We start from the raw sequence: 18,446 nt of genomic DNA, 5'->3' as shown, positions 1-18,446 counted from the left end.
TAGATCTTCCTCCATCCCTTTATCTTGAGCCTATGTGTGTCTCTGCACATGAGATGGGTCTCCTGAATACAGCAAACTAATGGGTCCTGACTCTTTATCCAATTTGCCAGTTGGTGTCTTTTAATTGGAGCATTTAGCCCATTTACATTTAATGTTAGTATTGTTATGTGTGAACTTGATCCTGCCATTATGATACTAACTGGTTATTTTGCTCGTTAGTTGATGCAGTTTCTTCCTAGCATTGATGGTCTTTACATTTTGGCATGTTTTTGCAGTTGGTGTTACCGGTTGTTCCTTTCCATGTTTAGTGCTTCCTTCAGGAGCTCTTATAGGGCAGGCCTGGTGGTGACAAAATCTCTAAGCATTTGCTTGTCTGTAAAGGATTTTATTTCTCCTTCACTTATGAAAGTTAGTTTGGCTGGATATGAAATTTTGGGTTGAAAATTCTTTTCTTTAAGAATGTTGAATATTGGCTCCCACTGTCTTCTGGCTTGTAGAGTTTCTGCTGAGAGATCTGCTGTTACTCTGATGGGCTTCCCTTGTGGGAAACCCAAAACCTGACCTCTCTCTCTGGCTGCCCTTAGCATTTTTTCCTTCATTTCAACTGTGGTGAGTCTGACAATTATACATCTTGGAGTTGCTCTTCTTGAGGCGTATCTTGTGGAGTTCTTTGTTTTTCCTGAATTTGAATGTTGGCCTCACTTGCTAGGTTGGGGAAGTTCTTCTGGATAATATCCTGCAGAGTGTTTTCCAACTTTGTTCCATTTTCCCTGTCACTTTCAGGTACACCAATCAGACGTAGATTTGGTCTTTTCACATAGTCCCATACTTCTTGAAGGCTTTTTTCGTTTCTTTTTACTCTTTTTTCTCTAAACTTCTCATTTCATTTCATTCATTTGATTTTCAATCACTGATACCCTTCCTTCCAGTTGATTGAATCAGTTACTGAAGCTTGTGCATTTGTCACATAGTTCTCATGCCATGGTTTTCAGCTCTATCAGGTCATTTAAGGACTTCTCTACACTGGTTATTCTAGTTAGTCATTCATCAAATCTTTTTGCAAGGTTTTTGACTTATTTGCGATGGGTTTGAACTTCCTCCTTTAGGTTGGAGAAGTTTGATTGTCTGAAGCCTTCTCTCAACTCGTCAAAATCATTCTCTGTCCAGCTTTATTCTGTTGCTGGCAAGGAGCTGCGTTCCTTTGGAGGGGGAAAGGTGCTCTGATTTTTAGAATTTTCAGCTTTTCTGCTCTGCTTTCTCCCCATCTTTGTGGTTTTATCTACCTTTGGTCTTTGATGATGGTGACGTACAGATGGGGTTTTGGTGTGGATGCCCTTTCTGTTTGTTAGTTTTCCTTCTAACAGTCAGGACCCTCAGCTGCAGGTCTGTTGGAGTTTGCTGGAGGTCCACTCCAGACCCTGTTTGCCTGGGTATCAGCAGCAGAGGCTGCAGAATAGTGAATATTGCAGAACAGCAAATGTTGCTGCCTGATCATTCCTCTGGAAGCTTCGTCTCAGAGGGGTACCTGGCCATGTGAGGTGTGAGGTGTCAGTCTGCCCTTAGTGGGGAGTGTCTCCCAGTTAGGCTATTCAGGGGTCAGGGACCCAGTTGAGCAGGCAGTCTATTCGTTCTCAGATCTCAAACTCCGTGCTGAGAGAACTGCTGCTCTCTTCAAAGCTGTCAGACAGGGACATTTAAATCTGCAGAGGTTTCTGCTGCCTTTTGTTTGGCTATGCCCTGTCCCCAGAGGTGGAGTCTGCAGAGGCAGGCAGGCCTCCTTGAGCTGCGGTGGGCTCCACCCAGTTTTAGCTTCCTGGCTGCTTTGTTTACCTACTCAAGCCTCAGCAATGGCGGGCGCTGCTCCCCCAGCCTCGCTGCCACCTTGTAGTTAGATCTCAGACTGCTATGCTAGCAATGAGGGAGGCTCTGTGGGTGTGGGACCCTCTGAGCCAGGTGCAGGATATAATCTCCTGGTGTGTTATTTGCTAAGACCCTTGGTAAAGCGCAGTATTAGCATGGGAGTGACCCGATTTTCCAGGTGCTGTGTGTTACAGTTTCCCTTGGCTAGGAAAGGGAATTCCCTTCCCCCTTGCACTTCCTGGGTGAGGCAATGCGTCGCCCTGCTTCAGCTCTCACTCGGTGGGCTGAACCTACTGTCCTGCACCCACTGTCCAACACGCCTCATTGAAATGAACCCAGTACCTCAGTTGGAAATACAGAAATCACCCCTCTTCTGTGTCACTCAACTGGGAGCTGGAGGCTGGAGCTGTTCCTATTCAGCCATCTTGGAACCCCCCTCCACTAAATATTTTAAACACATGCCTGAACTCTGTTGAGCACCCTCATTTCTTGACTGGAATGTTCCGGTGGTCACATAACTGGCTTCCCTGCTTTCATTCTTGCCTCTCCTCCCAGTGCATCCTGGGATCTTACCCCAGCACAGGGGGATTAAGTCATCCTATTGCTGAAATTCCCCAGGGGCTCCTGTGAGTACATAAGTCCTTCTAGCCACCTAGCCCCCTTTTTGCTTCTTCAGTCACATCTGCTACCTGACATTTCCCCTTTGCCATAGAAGCTCAGTCACACCCAGGCTGGCCTTCTTTCTGTTTCTCTGACATGCCAGGCCCTTTCCTGTACTGGCTATTTCCTCTGTCCTCTTGATGCCACTTTTTGCCATGTAGATCTTGGCTTAAATCCTCTTCTCTGAGAGGCCTGTACTGAGAAGCCACAGTCAGTCCCTGCTACACCACCCTATTTTGACATTGCCTTCCTGCTCCTGACCCTTTCTCACATTTTTTTAAATTAGTTTGTCAGCTGCTTCCCCTTAATTGAGCATAAGCTTCTTGAGTATATGTGTGCTATGTTTGATAAAAATTTAGGCGGTTTTGACTTTTTCTATTTTTCAGTTATTCTGTAATGTTATATTGCTTTATAAATAGTCATAAAAAAATATAAATGTATGCCCAGCTGGGGATTAGAGGCAAGAATGCAAGGGAAGGAAGGGGTGATTGGAGCACAGACATCTGGTAAGTTCTCTGCATTACCACAGAGAAAATAAAAATGTGTGTGCAGAGTGGCTGTGACTGTACTGAACTTTCTGAGCTTATTTTTGGGATGTCTAGAAGCCTCATTGCAGCTCATTTGTCTGATGAGCACTGCCTACCTGGCTGGCATCTCTTTAACTCTCTTCCACAGGTCTTTAAACTTCATCACTGATTGGCTTTTGAGAATAATTCTTGTGTCTTTAAATATAAGTATGGAATGAATTGCAATAATTTGCATACTACTTGTTCCAAATGTCCTATAGGTTGACTTTGTGAAGAAACAATTGAAAACTGTCTTTGAAAGACTTGGCCTGGAGCAACAGAGAATAGAAAATGATCTTTCAGGCTGGAGTATAAAGGTAAGTGTGATGTGGCTAGTAATTTATGTGTTTTTCAATTTGTCATTTATGTTAAATAAAATAATTATATACTTTTTTTCAGATTCTAGATCATTCTTTGGAAGAAAAGACTAACCTGCTTAGTGAACTGCCCATTGAATTAGGAAGTTTGGAATGCCCATACCCTGATTTGAAATCTTCAATCCACAGTGAGTTCTGTAAGTTTACACAGAAATATCAAAAGAAGCTTCAAGATGTTGATCTGCAGTTGGAAGACATATACAGGTGATATGATAAAACTTATTGAATTCTGTGTAGACTTTTGACACTAACTTTTTGTTTTTGTTTGGGGTCACTATACTTCCAACTTACTGAATAGTTACTATGTAATTGGAATACAATCAATAAATGTTTAGATTGACTATTTGCTGAATGGAGAGGGTTTTATTTTTTCAAAAAGTTTCTTGACATAATAGTCCTTAATATTTTTGTAAGGTTAAGACATGTTGAAAACATCTCTCTTATTGAGCTCTTCATGACACAGATAAGAAATAGTTTTCAAATATGAATTTTCAGTAACCAGAACTTTTCTTTTCAAAATATGAAGCTGCTCTGCAGTAATTGATACAGTGGAAAATGTACCCATGGAATTATGTTACTTGTAATTGACTGTAATTTTATCCTATGATAAACACAGAGTATGTTTTATAAATTAAAAAAAATTTTTTTCTATGTGTTAAATTTCATTTTTAGGAAGTAGACTTCTGGTTTTCTCCCAAGAGTGATTATCCACTTCTTCATGGTGAATGTAATGTTCAGTGATTTAAAATTCAGTTTGGCAGTGGTCATCTTCTCTAGTGTCTTCTATGTTAAAATTCGCTTAGATGACAAATCCAGATACACCACTCTGAACTAGATCAATGGTCTACCTTATAGTGTATATAAAGCTTCTAGGGGACATTTTGTAGGGAAACAGCTTTGTGTGCTATGATATTGACCTCAATATTTTCCCCAAAAGAATGTATATTTAAAAAGAAAATTATTGAAGGGACACATTTATAGTAAATTAAAATAAAAGGTTTATAACTTTGGAATGGAAGAAGATGAATATGACAAATATTTATATTTCTTATGAATTGCCTGTGAACTGCAGCTCCTCTGTATGAGACTACTACTGGTAAGAAATAAATTACAGGGGAAAAACCCTTAAATTATACCAAGTAGAGTTATTTGCTTTGGTGGCTTCCTGATCTAAACTCTTCAGTTAGAGCTTCTATTTGTTTTAGCACATTTGTCAGTGATTAGAGCCAATTGTAGGTGAAGTTGGAGCCCTTTTTCTGACGTTAGCTTCTCCCCATCACATACCTTTTGGTCTCCTGATAGCCTTTCCTTCCCCATCTCTCTCCTTTCCTTTCTTCTTTCCTATCTTGCAGTAAAGCTGAGAAATAATAATATACAATTTACACTTGATGATTGATTAATTACATGTTAACTGGAACTCAGTCATAGTGAAGTCCTAACTCAACCATGCACTACACTTAAGTTTCCAATTGTTAAATGAACATTCTCTTCCCACTCCCCATCCCAATCTTGTTAAAGAGATTTTAGAACTCATCAAGAAAGAGGAAGAGGATTTTTTGTTTGACAGTGGAGAGGGCATTATAATCAGACTGATTAACTGCAGCTGGGAAGAGGGTAGATCTGACCCTATCATTTAAAGCAAGTTGGCTGCCCCGGGACCTCCTCTCCCAGATGATACCTTGTCCCCTGAGAAAGCTGGCTGAGATCATGATGTTTCTAGGTTAGTAACTCCTCAAGAGGAAGGAGTTTGCCTTAGCAGTCTAAAATGGCTTCCTTCCAGTAAGACTTATGCTTCACAGCCCATTTTCCTTCTTTCTTTTTAATCGAATCTCAATTTCTGCTCTTTCATAATGCAACCCTGTGTGACTCAGAAACAGTTGGGATTCACAGCTACATTACAATTACTGAAGATTAAGTGGAGGATTAGATGAATATATTTCACATGCTAACAATTCTGCAGAAGGAAGAAATATTGAGGATAAAATAGCTTAGAAAGGCTTGATGGAGCAAGTAAAATTCACTATGGACTTTGAAGAAGGGGTATGCTTAGCATAGGCAGAAGGGGTGGGGAGGCATTCTTAGAAGGGAGATTAAATGACTAGACTGTAAACCCCTTGAGGATAAAATAATTTAGTAGTTATATTTGTATCCTTAACATCTTCTAAATAAATGATTGTTCAATTGAGTTGAATTTGAAAGGAAAAACAATGAAGGAAAGGCATGTTATGGGAACAGTAGGAATCTACTTTGGAGGAATATAAAGTTCATAAATTCTAGTTTAATAGTCTGCTTGCCACCTATAATTATCCATAATACATTTTATTCAGTTGATGGTGTGTTTTACTTGATGAATATTTATTGAATAAAACTTAAAATACTGTAGTCATTGCAAGCTCCCTGGTAGGGGATTCAACAGACAGATTAGTTTCGTCTGTTTTGCCTCTGAGAAGGCTTGGAATATTTGGGGGAAGAAACATATATACCTCTACCCTGACCAAATAAAAATAACATGCAAATGTCAACTAAAGAAAATATTTTATAAATATGCTGGCAGGAAATAATGAAGCATCAATAAAACCTGAATGAGGTTTCAGGAGTTGTGTCTTTGAGAAGAAAGAGTAAAAGAACTATTTCTGAATAAATACAGAGGTGGTAGCTATCAGTAGTCTGTGGCTTTTGAGCAGTAAGCACAAAAGTATACTGTTCTACCTAGGACAGTGAATTATAGGTTCAATCATAATATTTGTACTTCCAGTTTAACAGTATCTTCACTACTTTGATATGGGCTTCTCCCCTCTTTGTTCTAGTTATTGGGTTCACATAGATTGTGTTCATGTATGTGGGAGTGTGTGCATAGTTTAGATAGTTGTGCACTGCTATGCCATATGAAAGTTGACATATCCAGGGGGCATTGTTTAATTATAAAAGGTTTTCATTGGCAAAAGGCAGTGGACATCATGGTTAGTCCCTGTATTTATTCAATTCTTCCTATTTTGTAGTAGCTCACTGGTTGGTTTGAAATGACTCCATCTCTAAATCCAAAGGTAGGCAGTGATAGGGAGTATGTACCAGTCAGTGCAATCTCATTTCCCCAGGTCACAGTGACTAGCTCAGGGAGGTCTAATCCAGATGAATATACATCACATGCTGATATGGTTTGGCTGTGTCCCTACCCAAATCTCACCTTGAATTGTAATAATCCCCATGTGTCAAGGGTGGAGTCAGGTGGAGATAATTGAATCATTGGGGCAGTTTCCCCCATACTGTTCTCATGGTAGTGAATAAGTCTAGAGATCTGATGGTTTTATAAATGGGAATTCCCCTGCACAAGCTCTCTTGCCTGCCACCATGTAAGATGTGACTTTCCTCCTCCTTTGCCTTCTGCCATGAGTGTGAGGCCTCCCCAACCATGTGGAACTGTGAGTTAATTAAACATCTTTCTTTTATAAATTACCCAGTCTTGGGTGTGTCTTTATTGGCAGCCTCAGAACAGACTAATACACATGCTAATATTTCTGCAGAGGAAAGAACCATTGAGGATAAAATAACTTAGGAGGGTTGATGGAGAAGCAAAATTCACTATGAACTTTGAAGAATGGGTAGGGTTAGCATAGGCTACCCTGAGCAAAGCTCGGGACTTTTGTTAGGTACTTGTGAGAAGCAGTATCTTTTCTTCTGCATGGATGTTACCAAGAAAGCACATGGCTGAGGTTGCTGCTGGCATCATCTGGTGACCGAAGGAAGACAGCTCTTAAAGACAGGGCAGAGCCCTGGGAGTCCTGGAAAAACTGAGCTGGTGCCTTATTTGAATGGCATGGGAAGTCCACCTCACTGCTTTAGTTTTGAGGGCCATTGGTCCAATTACTGTCTTAAACCAGTGTGACTTGGGTTTTTAATTGTTTGCAACTAAAAACATCCCTAATTCAATACAGTAATTGATTTGGCTTCAAAATATCCATGACTGATGGAATTAATCTGAAACATTCTTAAATATATTCCAATTTATTAGGAAGATTAAGCTTGTAAAATCAGCCAAACTTTAAAAATCAAGATTAACTAGTGGTGGAGGGATGGGACTTGCACAGCCAAATATAAATACATATTTTAAAATAAAAATAAATTAGAAAGTTCTATGTGAGTATGGAGTATGTAGCAGATCAGTGGAACAAAATAGAAATAAAAAGAAAACAGAAAAATATAATGATTTAATTTATTATAAAGGCTAGTTTCAAAACTGGGGTAATATCAGATTATTAAAGAGATAGCATTACATAATAGGCAATTGGAAGATAAGGTTAATCTCTTCATTCTATTTGACTCAAGAAACTCCAGATGCATTAAGATATGAAGAATGAAAATCATAAAAGAACAAGATAAAAATAAAAATAAATAACCTTGAAGTGGAGAAGGCCATTCAAAGCCTATTATTTTCAGTGAAACTCTTAAAGAAATAGTTTAAATAAATACAATGGCATAAATATTTTTAAAAATCTAGCATTATCGTTTCTCAGAGAAGTTTTAACTCTAGAAAATAGAGTTTTCTGGAAAACTGGTTTCCATTCTAGCATGTAGAAACATAGTTGCCACTCGCTTATTACAACAAATAAAAAGTTGAACAAACTGAAAAATCAACAGATCGTCTTCAATCTTTCAGATAAGTGAGACCACAGTACAAAATGCTTCCCCCAAAATTGGAGAGACAGAAAGATACAAAGAATTACAACCTACTGGAGCAGAAACACATGAGCAGAAACCTCTGCAGGAACCAATAATGAGCTAAGAAACCCTGAACCATAATTGATAAACTGCTAGAGACTCACTGTGGACAACTCTGAGAGTTAAAAACTCCAAGAGGACCCAATCCTAGGAGGCGCTCCACACTTTTATGAGTTTTACACCAGGAGCTATATCAGGTCCTCACTGATATATAAATATCTGAGAAAAATTCCCTTTTGCTTCTGGTAGCAGGAGGATAAAAGGAACCAACTTGATCTATGCATTCAATGCAATCCTCGTCAAAATCCCAGCAAATTAGTTTTTGGATATTGACTAGCTAGCTGATTCTAAACTTTATGTGAAAAAATGAAAGACCCAGATAGCCAGATCAATATTGAAAGAGAAGAGCAAAGTTGGAGGACTGATACTCCCAAACTTCAAGACTTACCATAATCAAGATTGTGTGGTATGGCCAGAGAATAGCCAAGCAGATCCACGGAACAAAGAACCTAGAAATAGGTAAAGGGATCAATGCAACAAGAATGTCTAACTATCCTAAATATATATGCACCCAATACAGGAGCACCCAGATCCTAAAGTACATTCTTAGAGACCTACAAAAAGAGTTAGATTCCCACACAATAACAGTCGGAGACTTTAACACCCCACTGCCAATATTAGACAGATCAACGAGACAAAAAATTAACAAGAGTATTCAGGACTTCAACTCAGCTTAGTACCAAATGGACCTAATGGACATCTACAGAACTCGCCATCCCAAATCAACAGAATATGCATCCTTCTCAGCATCTCTTCACACTTATTCTAAAATTGACCACCTAATTGGAAGTAAAACACGCCTCAGCAAATGCAAAAGAACAGAAATCATAACAAACAGTCTCTCAGACCACAGTGCAATCAAATTAGAACTCAGGATTTAGAAACTCCCTCAAAACCACTCAACTACATGGAAACTGAACAACATGCTCCTGAATGACTACTGGGTACATAACAAAATGAAGGCAGAAATAAAGATGTTCTTTGAAACCAATGAGAACAAAGACACAGCGTACCAGAATCTCTGGGACACATTTAAAGCAGTGTGTAGAGGGAAATTTGTAGCACTAAATGCCCACAAGAGAAAGCAGGAAAGATCTAAAATTGACACCCTAACATCACAATTAAAAGAACTAGAGAAGCAAGAGCAAACACATTCAAAAGCTAGCGGAAGACAAGAAATAACTAAGATCAGAGCAGAAATGAAGGAGATAGAGACAAGAAAAACCCTTCAAAAAATAAATGAATCCAGGAGCTGGTTTTTTGAAAAGATTAACAAAATAGATAGACTGCTAGCCAGACTAATAAAGAAGAAAATGGAGAAGAATCAAATAGACACAATAAAAAATGATACAGGGGATATCACCACTGATCCCACAGAAATACAAACTACCATCAGAGAATACTATAAACACCTCTATGCAAATAAACTAGAAAATCTAGAAGAAATGGATAAATTCCTGGACACATACACCCTCCCAAACCAGGAAGAAGTCGAATCCCTGAATAGACCAATAACAAGTTCTGAAATTGAGGCAGTAATTGATGGCCTACAACCAAAAACAGTCCAGGACTAGGCAGATTCACAGCCAGATTATACCAGAGGTACAAACAGGAGCTGGTACCACTCCTTCTGAAACTATTCCAAACAATAGAAAAAGAGAGAGAATCCTCCCTAACTCATTTTATGAGGCCAGCATCATCCCAATACCAAAACCTGGCAGAGACTCGACAACAAAAGAAAATTTCGGGCCAGTATCCCTGATGAACATCAATACGAAAATCCTCAATAAAATGCTGGCAAACCGAATCCAGCAGCGCATCAAAAAGCTTATCCACCACGGTCAAGTCGGCTTCATATCTGGGATGCAAGGCTAGTTCAACACATGCAAATCAGTAAACATAAACCATCATATAAGCAGAACCAATGACAAAAACCACATGAGTGTCTCAATAGATGCAGAAATGGCCTTTGATAAAATTCAACACCCCTTCATGCTAAAAACTCTCTATAAACTAGGTATTGATGGAACGTATCTCAAAATAATTAGAGCTATTTATGACAAACCCATAGCCAATATCATATTGAATGGGCAAAAACTGGAAGCATTCCCTTTGAAAACTGGCACAAGACAAGGGTGCCCTCGCTCACCACTCCTATTCAACATAGTACTGGAAGTTCTGGCCAAGGCAATCGGGCAAGAGAAGGCAATAAAGGCTATTCAGATAGGAAGAGAGGAAGTCAAATTGTCTCTGTTTGCAGATGACATGATTGTATATTTAGAAAACCCCATTGTCTCAGCCCAAAATCTCCTTAAGCTGATAAGCAACTTCAGCAAAGTCTCAGGATACAAAATCAATGTGCAGAACTCACAAGCATTCCTATACACCAATAACAGAGTCAAATCATGAGTGAACGCCCATTCACAATTGCTACAAAGAGAATAAAATACCTAGCAATACATCTTACAAGGGATTTGAAGGACCTCTTCAAGGAGAACTACAAACCACTACTCAAGGAAATAAGAGAGGACACAAACAAATGGAAAAACATTCCATGCTCATGGATAGGAAGAATGAAAATTGTGAAAATGGTCATACTGCCCAAAGTAATTTATAGATTCAATGCTATTCCCATCAAGCTATCATTTACTTTCTTCACAGCATTGGAAAAAAATTACTTTAAACTTTATATGGAACCAAAAAAGAGCCCGTATAGCCAAGACAATCCCAAGCAAAAAGAACAAAGCTGGAGGCATCACGCTACCTGGCTTCAAACTATATTACAAGGCTACAGTAACCAAAGCAGCATGGTACTGGTACCAAAACAGATATATAGACCAACGGAACAGAACAGAGGCTTCAGAAATAACGCCACACATCTGCAACCATCTGATCTTTGACAAACCTGACAAAAACAAGCAATGGGGAAAGGATTCCCTATTTGACAAATGGTGTTGGGAAAACTGGCTAGCCATATGTGGAAAACTGAAACCGGACCCCTTCCTTATACCTTATACAAAAATTAACTCAAGATGGATTAAAGACTTAAACATAAAACCTAATACCATACAACCCTAGAAGAAAACCTAGGCAGTATCATTCAGGACATAGGCATGGGCAAAGACTTCATGACTAAAATACCAAAAGCAATGGCAACAAAAGCCAAAATTGATAAATGGGATCTAATTAAAGAGCTTCTGCACAGCAAAAGAAACTATCATCAGCATGAACAGGCAACCTACAGAATAGGAGAAAATTTTTGCAATCTATCCTTCTGACAAAGGGCTAATATCCAGAATCTGCAAAGAACTTAAACAAATTTACAAGAAAAAAAACAAACAACTACATCAAAAAGTGGGCAAAGGATATGATCAGACACTTCTCAAAAGAAGACATTTATGCGGCCAACAAACATATGAAAAAATGCTCATCATCACTGGTCATGAGAGAAACGCTAATCAAAACCACAATGAGATACCATCTCATGCCAGTTAGAATGGCAATCATTAAAAAGTCAGGAAACAACAGATGTTGGAGAAGATGTGGAGAAATAGGAACACTTTTACACTTTTGGTGGGAGCATAAGTTAGTTCAACCATTGTGGAAGACACTGTGGCAATTCCTCAAGGATTTAGAACTAGAAATACCATTTGACCCAGCAATCCCATTACTGGGTATATACCCAAAGGATTATAAATCATTCTACTATAAAGACACATGCACACGTATGTTTATTGTGACACTATTCACAATAGCAAAGACTTGGAACCAACCCAAATGTCCATCAATGATAGACTGGATAAAGAAAATGTGGCACATATACACCATGGAATACTATGCAGCCATAAAAAAGATGAGTTCACGTCCTTTTCAGGGACATGGATGAAGCTGGAAACAATCATTCTCAGCAAACTAACACAAGAACAGAAAACCAAACACCACATGTTCTCACTCATAAGTAGGAGTTGAACAATAAGAACACGTGGACACAGCAAGGGGGAACATCACACATCGGGACCTGTCAGGGGGTGTGAGGCTAGGGGAGGGATAGCATTAGGATAAATACCTAATGTAGGTGACATGTTGATGGGTTCAGCAAACCACCATGGCATGTGTATACGTATGTAACAAACCTGCACATTCTGCGCATGTACCCCAGAAATTAAAGTATATTTTAAAAAATAAAAATTAAAAAAAATTTTAAAAAGAACCTAGAAATAGACCCACATATATGCAATGTTTGATAAAGGAGCAGAGGCAATACAATGAAGCAAAGATAGTCTTTTCAACAAATGTTACTGGAACAACTAGACATAATATTCAAAAAAAAGAATCTAGACAACTTTCACAAAAATTAACTCAAAATGATAGGCCTAAATGTCAGACACAAAACTGTAAAACTCTTAGAAGGTAACATGGGAGAAAACCTAGATGATCTTGGGTATGACAATTACTTTTGAGACCAAAAGCATGATCCATGAATGAAATAATTGATAAGCTGAACTTCATTAAAATGACAAACTTATGCTCTGCAAGAGACAATGTCAAGAGAATGAGAAGACAAGCTGCAGAATGAGAGAAAATATTTGCAAAAGACACATCTGATAAAAGACTGTTATCCAAAATATACAAATTACTTTTAAAACTCAACAATAAGGAAACAACCTGATTAAAATATGGGCAAAATCCTGAAGACACCTCAGCAAAAAAGATATACAGATGGCAAATAAGCACATGAAAAGATGCTCCACATTATGTGCCACTAGAGAATGCAAATTAAGACAAGATATACACACTTATTAGAATGGTCAAAATCCAGAACACTGACAACACCAAATGCTGACAAATAAGTATGTAGAGCAACAGGACCTCTTGTTCATTGCTGGTGGGAATTCAGAATGGTACGGCCACTTTGGAAGGCAGTTTGGCAGTTTCTTACAAAACTAAATATACTTTTATCATACAATCCTGCAGTCATGCTCCTTGGTATTTACCCAAATGAATAAAAAATATATGTCAACACAAAAGCTGCAAATGAATGTTTATAGTAGCTTTATTCATAACTGCTAAAACTTGGAAGTTACCAAGATGTTCTTCAGTAGGTGAATGAATAAACAAACTGTGGTACATACAGACAATGAAATTTTATTCAATGCTAAAAAGCAAAGAACTATCAAGCCATGAAAAGACATGCAGGAAATTTAAATGCATATAACTAAGTGAAAGAAGTGAATCTGAAAAAGCTTCATAGTGTATTATACCAACAGTATGGCATTCTGGAAAAGGCAATATTATGGAATCAGTAAAAAAATTAGTGTTGCCAGGGGCCAGAAGGGAGGGATAAATGAGTAGGCAGAGCACAGTGTAGTAGGACAATAAAGCTATTCTGTGCAATACTACAATGGTGGATAAATGTCATTATGTGTTTGTCAGAATTCATAGGATGTGCAACATGAAGAGTGAATCCTAATATAAACTATGGACTTTGGGTAATAATTATGTGTCATTATAGGTTCATTGATGACAACAAAATGTACTCTCTGGCAAGGAATACTGATAGTGGAAGAGATTTTATTTTGCATGGGAGATGAAGATAAATGGGAACTCTATACTTTCTGCTTAATTTGGTGTGACTCTAAAACTGCACTAAGAATATAAAGTTTATTAAACAGAGAGAAAAAAATAAAAATTTCATTGCTATTTAACTGTTTCAGAGAGTAGATAAAGGAGGGAAACTTCTAAGTTATGTTCATGAAACAAGTATAACATTGATAGACAATCTTGTAAAATACTGCACACATACAAAAACTGTGGCCCAATCTCATTTATATCTATTAATACAAAAATTATAAATAAAATATTCACTGTCATGATTCCAGCAACTTAAAATAGTTAATGTAAGGATATCTATTATGGCTTATCTTCATGAACACTGAAATGCTATTAAAAAGCTAACATTTATTCTTTAAAAATGTAAAAGGAATAGATGAATACTTTTTTCCTATAATAAAATATATAAACTTCCAAAAACTTAATGGGAATACAATAGATGCATTTTTGTTAGTGACAAACAAGTCTGTAATCACCACCATTATTTAATGTTATTCTGGAAATAGTAGGCAACACAATTAGACAAGAGAAAGATATTAGAGTTATAAAATATAGATATAGGTAAAATTATCTTATTTGCAGATAGTGAGTTTTTACAAGAAAAACTCATGGCAATCAACGGAAAAAAACCTACAGAAATAAGATAATTTAGTAAGATGGCTGGGTATAAAATTAATATAAATGGAACCCAAACTTTCATATATATATACAAGCAATGGCCATCTGGAAGATCTCATGAAAGAAACAAACATAGTTTGCAATAGCAATTATAAATATAGAATATTTGGGAATTAATTTAACAAGAAATGTAAAAGATCTGTACTATAGGAAAAAACATTTCAAATGTTACTGAAGGACATAAAACTTGAACAAGTGATATTTTAGTCTCAGAATAGAAGGTTGAATAATTATAGATATATTTCCTGTCAATCTATAAATTTAATGATCTCAATAAAATTATTCACAGGATTAAAATATTAATCTGAATTTGAATTTAGGAAAATTCTGAGGAAAAGAAGCAATAATGAGGGAAGACTATTGCTATCTTATATTAAGCATTTTATAAACAATAGCATGTTGCCATGAACAGATCGGTCAAGGGATGTGATTTGGGCTCGCACAATCCAAAATCCTTGGATGAATTTGGATTCAGAATTGAGTTAAAGGGAAAAGAGGCAAGGAGTGAGGCATTTATGTTACTCATGTGATCACATTCTGAAATTATAGCTTCCTGAGGTGGTAGGTGGGGCCTTTCGTAATCATGGCAGAGGCATTATTGTGTAAGTCATGTAATATCTAGTCATAAACTTTTTTTTGCTTAAAGAGTTCGAATAGTTTTTATCATCTGCAACTAAATCTAACAGATATGACAACGGTGTGGGGAAAACAGGTATTTTATATTCTGCTAAAGTGAGTCTAAACTGGTGAAACTTTTCTATAGAGCAGATCAGCAGGACTTCCCAGATCACAGAGTATATGCCCTTTGTCCTGACAGCCTCCAAATCTCAATAATATATCATATAAATATAATTGAATATGTATACACCAATTTATTTTTCCAGTTATTCATTGCAGTAGTGAAAGATTAAGCAAAAACCTTAATATCAATAGGGACTAGTTTTATAGATTATTGTACATCCATACAATATATGATTCTGCACATTAAAAATTGTGAAAATTTACATTAACTGACATGGAACAATATGTAAGAGTTAGGGTGAGGTATATAGTTAAGTAATCAAAACAATGTACAGTCTACATTGTGTAAAACAGGAAAAAAGCCAACATATATATTTTTGTATATTTGCTTTTACATGTCTGAAACAATACACAAAAATTGATAACATTCATCTTGAGGGAGGGGAACCACATGCCTGGGTGAGTAGGTGTAGAAAGAATTTTCATTGTATCCTCTTTCATTAAACCTTTTGAATTTTGAACCATGTGAATATTGTTTCTATTCTAAAATTTTTTTAAAGGAAAAAATTTGACAAGGGTAAAAATGAAGTAACAGGAAAATGTTGGCAATATATCAGGTACAAATGATTAAAATCCCTAACACATAAAGACATTTTGCAAATTAATCGATTGGTGAACAGCCAAAAGGAAAATGGAGCAAAGGAGATGAAGATATGGCTGACTTACCCTTCATATTTTCAACCAATATTTATTGAGCATCTATTAGCATAAAATATACAAAAATTCACGTACTCATGAAACGGTAAGAAACACACTGAAAACCATAAACATAATACTTAAGTATATTATACACAGTAATGTTAGAAAGTGATAAGTGCTATGAAAAAATACAAAGTAAGAGAGATAGAAGGTGTTGGGATTCTAGGGGGCAGACTGTAATTTTAAGTAGATGTTTAGGAGCAGGCCTGGTTGAGAAAGTGACATAAAAGTTAGGACAGGGTTGGGAAAACTAGTCCTCAAGATATTTGGGTAAAAGTATTCCAGCCAGTGTTTACTGAGGTGGGAGTATGCCTGGCAAGAGGCCAGTGTGGCAGGAACAGAGTGACAGATCCAGAGAGTAGTAGAAGGTGGGGTCATAGAGGTATGGGTGGGGGTAGGACATTTAGAGCCTTGTAGCCATTTTTAAAACTTCAGCTTTTACTCTGTGTGATGTGAGAAGCTGTTGGAAGGTGTTGAGCAGAAGTGAGCAGAGTGACAAAATCAGACTTATGTTTTAGCTGAATCACATTGGCAGTTACTGTGTTTAAGATAAACTGTGGGGCTGGGGGTAGAAGTGCAAGAAAATATCGGACACTTAGATAAAGTAATCCAGTTCAGCTCTTGGATATATTTTAAAGGCAGAGCCAACAGCATCTGTTGACAGATTCAATGAGCCATGTAAGAAAAAGAGAGCAACAAGAATAGTTCCAAATAGCTGCGTTTTGGGGACTGAGCAACTAGAAGGATGGAGTTGCCATCATCTTAGATGGGGAACACTGTATGTGAAGCAAGCTTTGGTTGTGGAGGAAATCCGTGGTTGAGGTTTAGATACGATGAGGTTGAGATGCCATTAGGTATCTGTGTAGAGATTGTGTGGATGCAGTTGGCTATATGGGTTTGGAATTCAGGAAAGAGATCTTGACTGGAATTACATGGATATGAGTCATTAGCATGAGATTGGATATGATCACTAAAGTAGTGAGTAAAGAGAGAAAGGAGAAAAGTCAAAGACTTATCCCTTACACCTGCCAACATTACAATGTCAGGGACAAGAGGAAGAGCCAACAAAGGACACTGAGAAAATGTCTGTGAGATATGAAAACCAAGAGAGTGTAGTGTCCTGGAAGGCAAGTGAAGAGGAAGTGGTTCGTCCATTGAATACATGCTGCTAATAAGTAAAATACACTGATAATTGACTGTTGACTTTAATAGAGGTTGTTGGTGGCTTTAGATGGAGGTTCAATTTTCATTGAAGAAGTGGAAGCAAATGCCTGATTGAGTAGATTTGCATGGATAGGAAAGGAATTGAAGATAGTGTGTACAGAAAACTATTTTGATAAGTTTTTCTGCAAAGGAGAGTAGGCAAGTAGGGCCAAGCTTTTATGTAGTTATTTGCTTTTTTTTTTTTTTTCAAATGGGAGAAGTAGCAGTGTGTTTGATTCTAGCAAGAGTAATCTAGTAAAGGATAAACTCTGAAGATGCAGGCGAGGGGAATTGCTGAATGATGTCTTGGAGTTGTAAGGAGAGTTGGGATTTAGTACACAAGTGGAGGAATAAGCACAGATTTCATCTGCTACTCTAACAGGTGAGGTTGCAGAGTATATGGTGCAGATGCTGGGAGGGGAATGAATAGATGTTCATGGTGGCAGTCTGTGGAACTCTGGTTGGTAATTCTAAATGCAAATGATTAAGAAACTTATAAAAGCCTCTCTACTCATCAAAGCAATAAAAATTTTAAAAATACTCATTTTTTCCCTATAAAATGGAAAAACATTGTGTCCAGAGTTTAAAATGGTATGGGAGAAATGAGCATTTTCATATATATTTGGTGTATTTGGAAGTCTGACACCATGTCATCAAAAATCTTTTTAAATGTGAATACTCTTTGTTTCTTTAGATATGATCTTTAAGGAAATAATCAGAGACATAAAGTGGATATTGGCTTCAAGGGTGTTCAGCATTAAATTTTCTTTCCTTAGTGATGGCAAAATCTTCAAAACTACCTAAAGAGCCAGCAACTAGGGAATGAACTTCATCAAGTATGATATATCCACACAATGGAATACTACACTGACATTAATGATTATATAAAGGATATTTCTAATGATACAAATGATTTGAATATGTTGCTATATAATTAAAAAGTAGGCCACAAAATAGTTTATAGAACATGGACTTTCTTTTTTTCTTTCCTTCTGAAAGCGTTACATCTATATATAGCCACAGAAAAAAGACTGGAAGGTTATTCGCCCAAATAAACAATAAAAATAGTTATCCTGGGCCAGGTGCGGTGGCTCATGCCTGTAATCCCAGCACTTTGGAAGGCCGAGGTGGGTGGATCATTTGAGGTCAAGCGTTCAAGACCAACCTGGCCTACATGGTGAAACCCCATCTCTACTAAAAATACAAAAATTAGCCA

General features: G+C 37.3%; 1 protein-coding gene across 8 annotated transcripts in view; it reads left to right on the top strand.

Annotated features, from left to right (window-relative positions):
* LOC105493206 (coiled-coil domain containing 148) overlaps window positions 1-18,446 on the top strand; it is a 285,928-nt gene that overhangs the window by 118,769 nt on the left and 148,713 nt on the right. For all 8 annotated transcript variants that reach the window (XR_011609794.1, XM_071072806.1, XM_071072801.1 and 5 more), the window contains 2 exons: window positions 3,308-3,403; window positions 3,486-3,667. Coding sequence is in view for 7 of the 8 variants with exons in the window: in XM_071072806.1 (XP_070928907.1) it covers window positions 3,308-3,403; window positions 3,486-3,667 (278 nt within the window). In the remaining variant the exon portion in view is untranslated. The remainder of the gene's footprint in view (window positions 1-3,307; window positions 3,404-3,485; window positions 3,668-18,446) is intronic.

The sequence above is a fragment of the Macaca nemestrina genome, chromosome 11 (assembly GCF_043159975.1).
Source record: "Macaca nemestrina isolate mMacNem1 chromosome 11, mMacNem.hap1, whole genome shotgun sequence".
NCBI classification, from domain to species: Eukaryota; Metazoa; Chordata; class Mammalia; order Primates; family Cercopithecidae; genus Macaca; species Macaca nemestrina.
The sequence above is the reverse complement of the archived record's forward strand: the minus strand, read 5'-3'. Positions and strand labels throughout refer to the sequence as shown.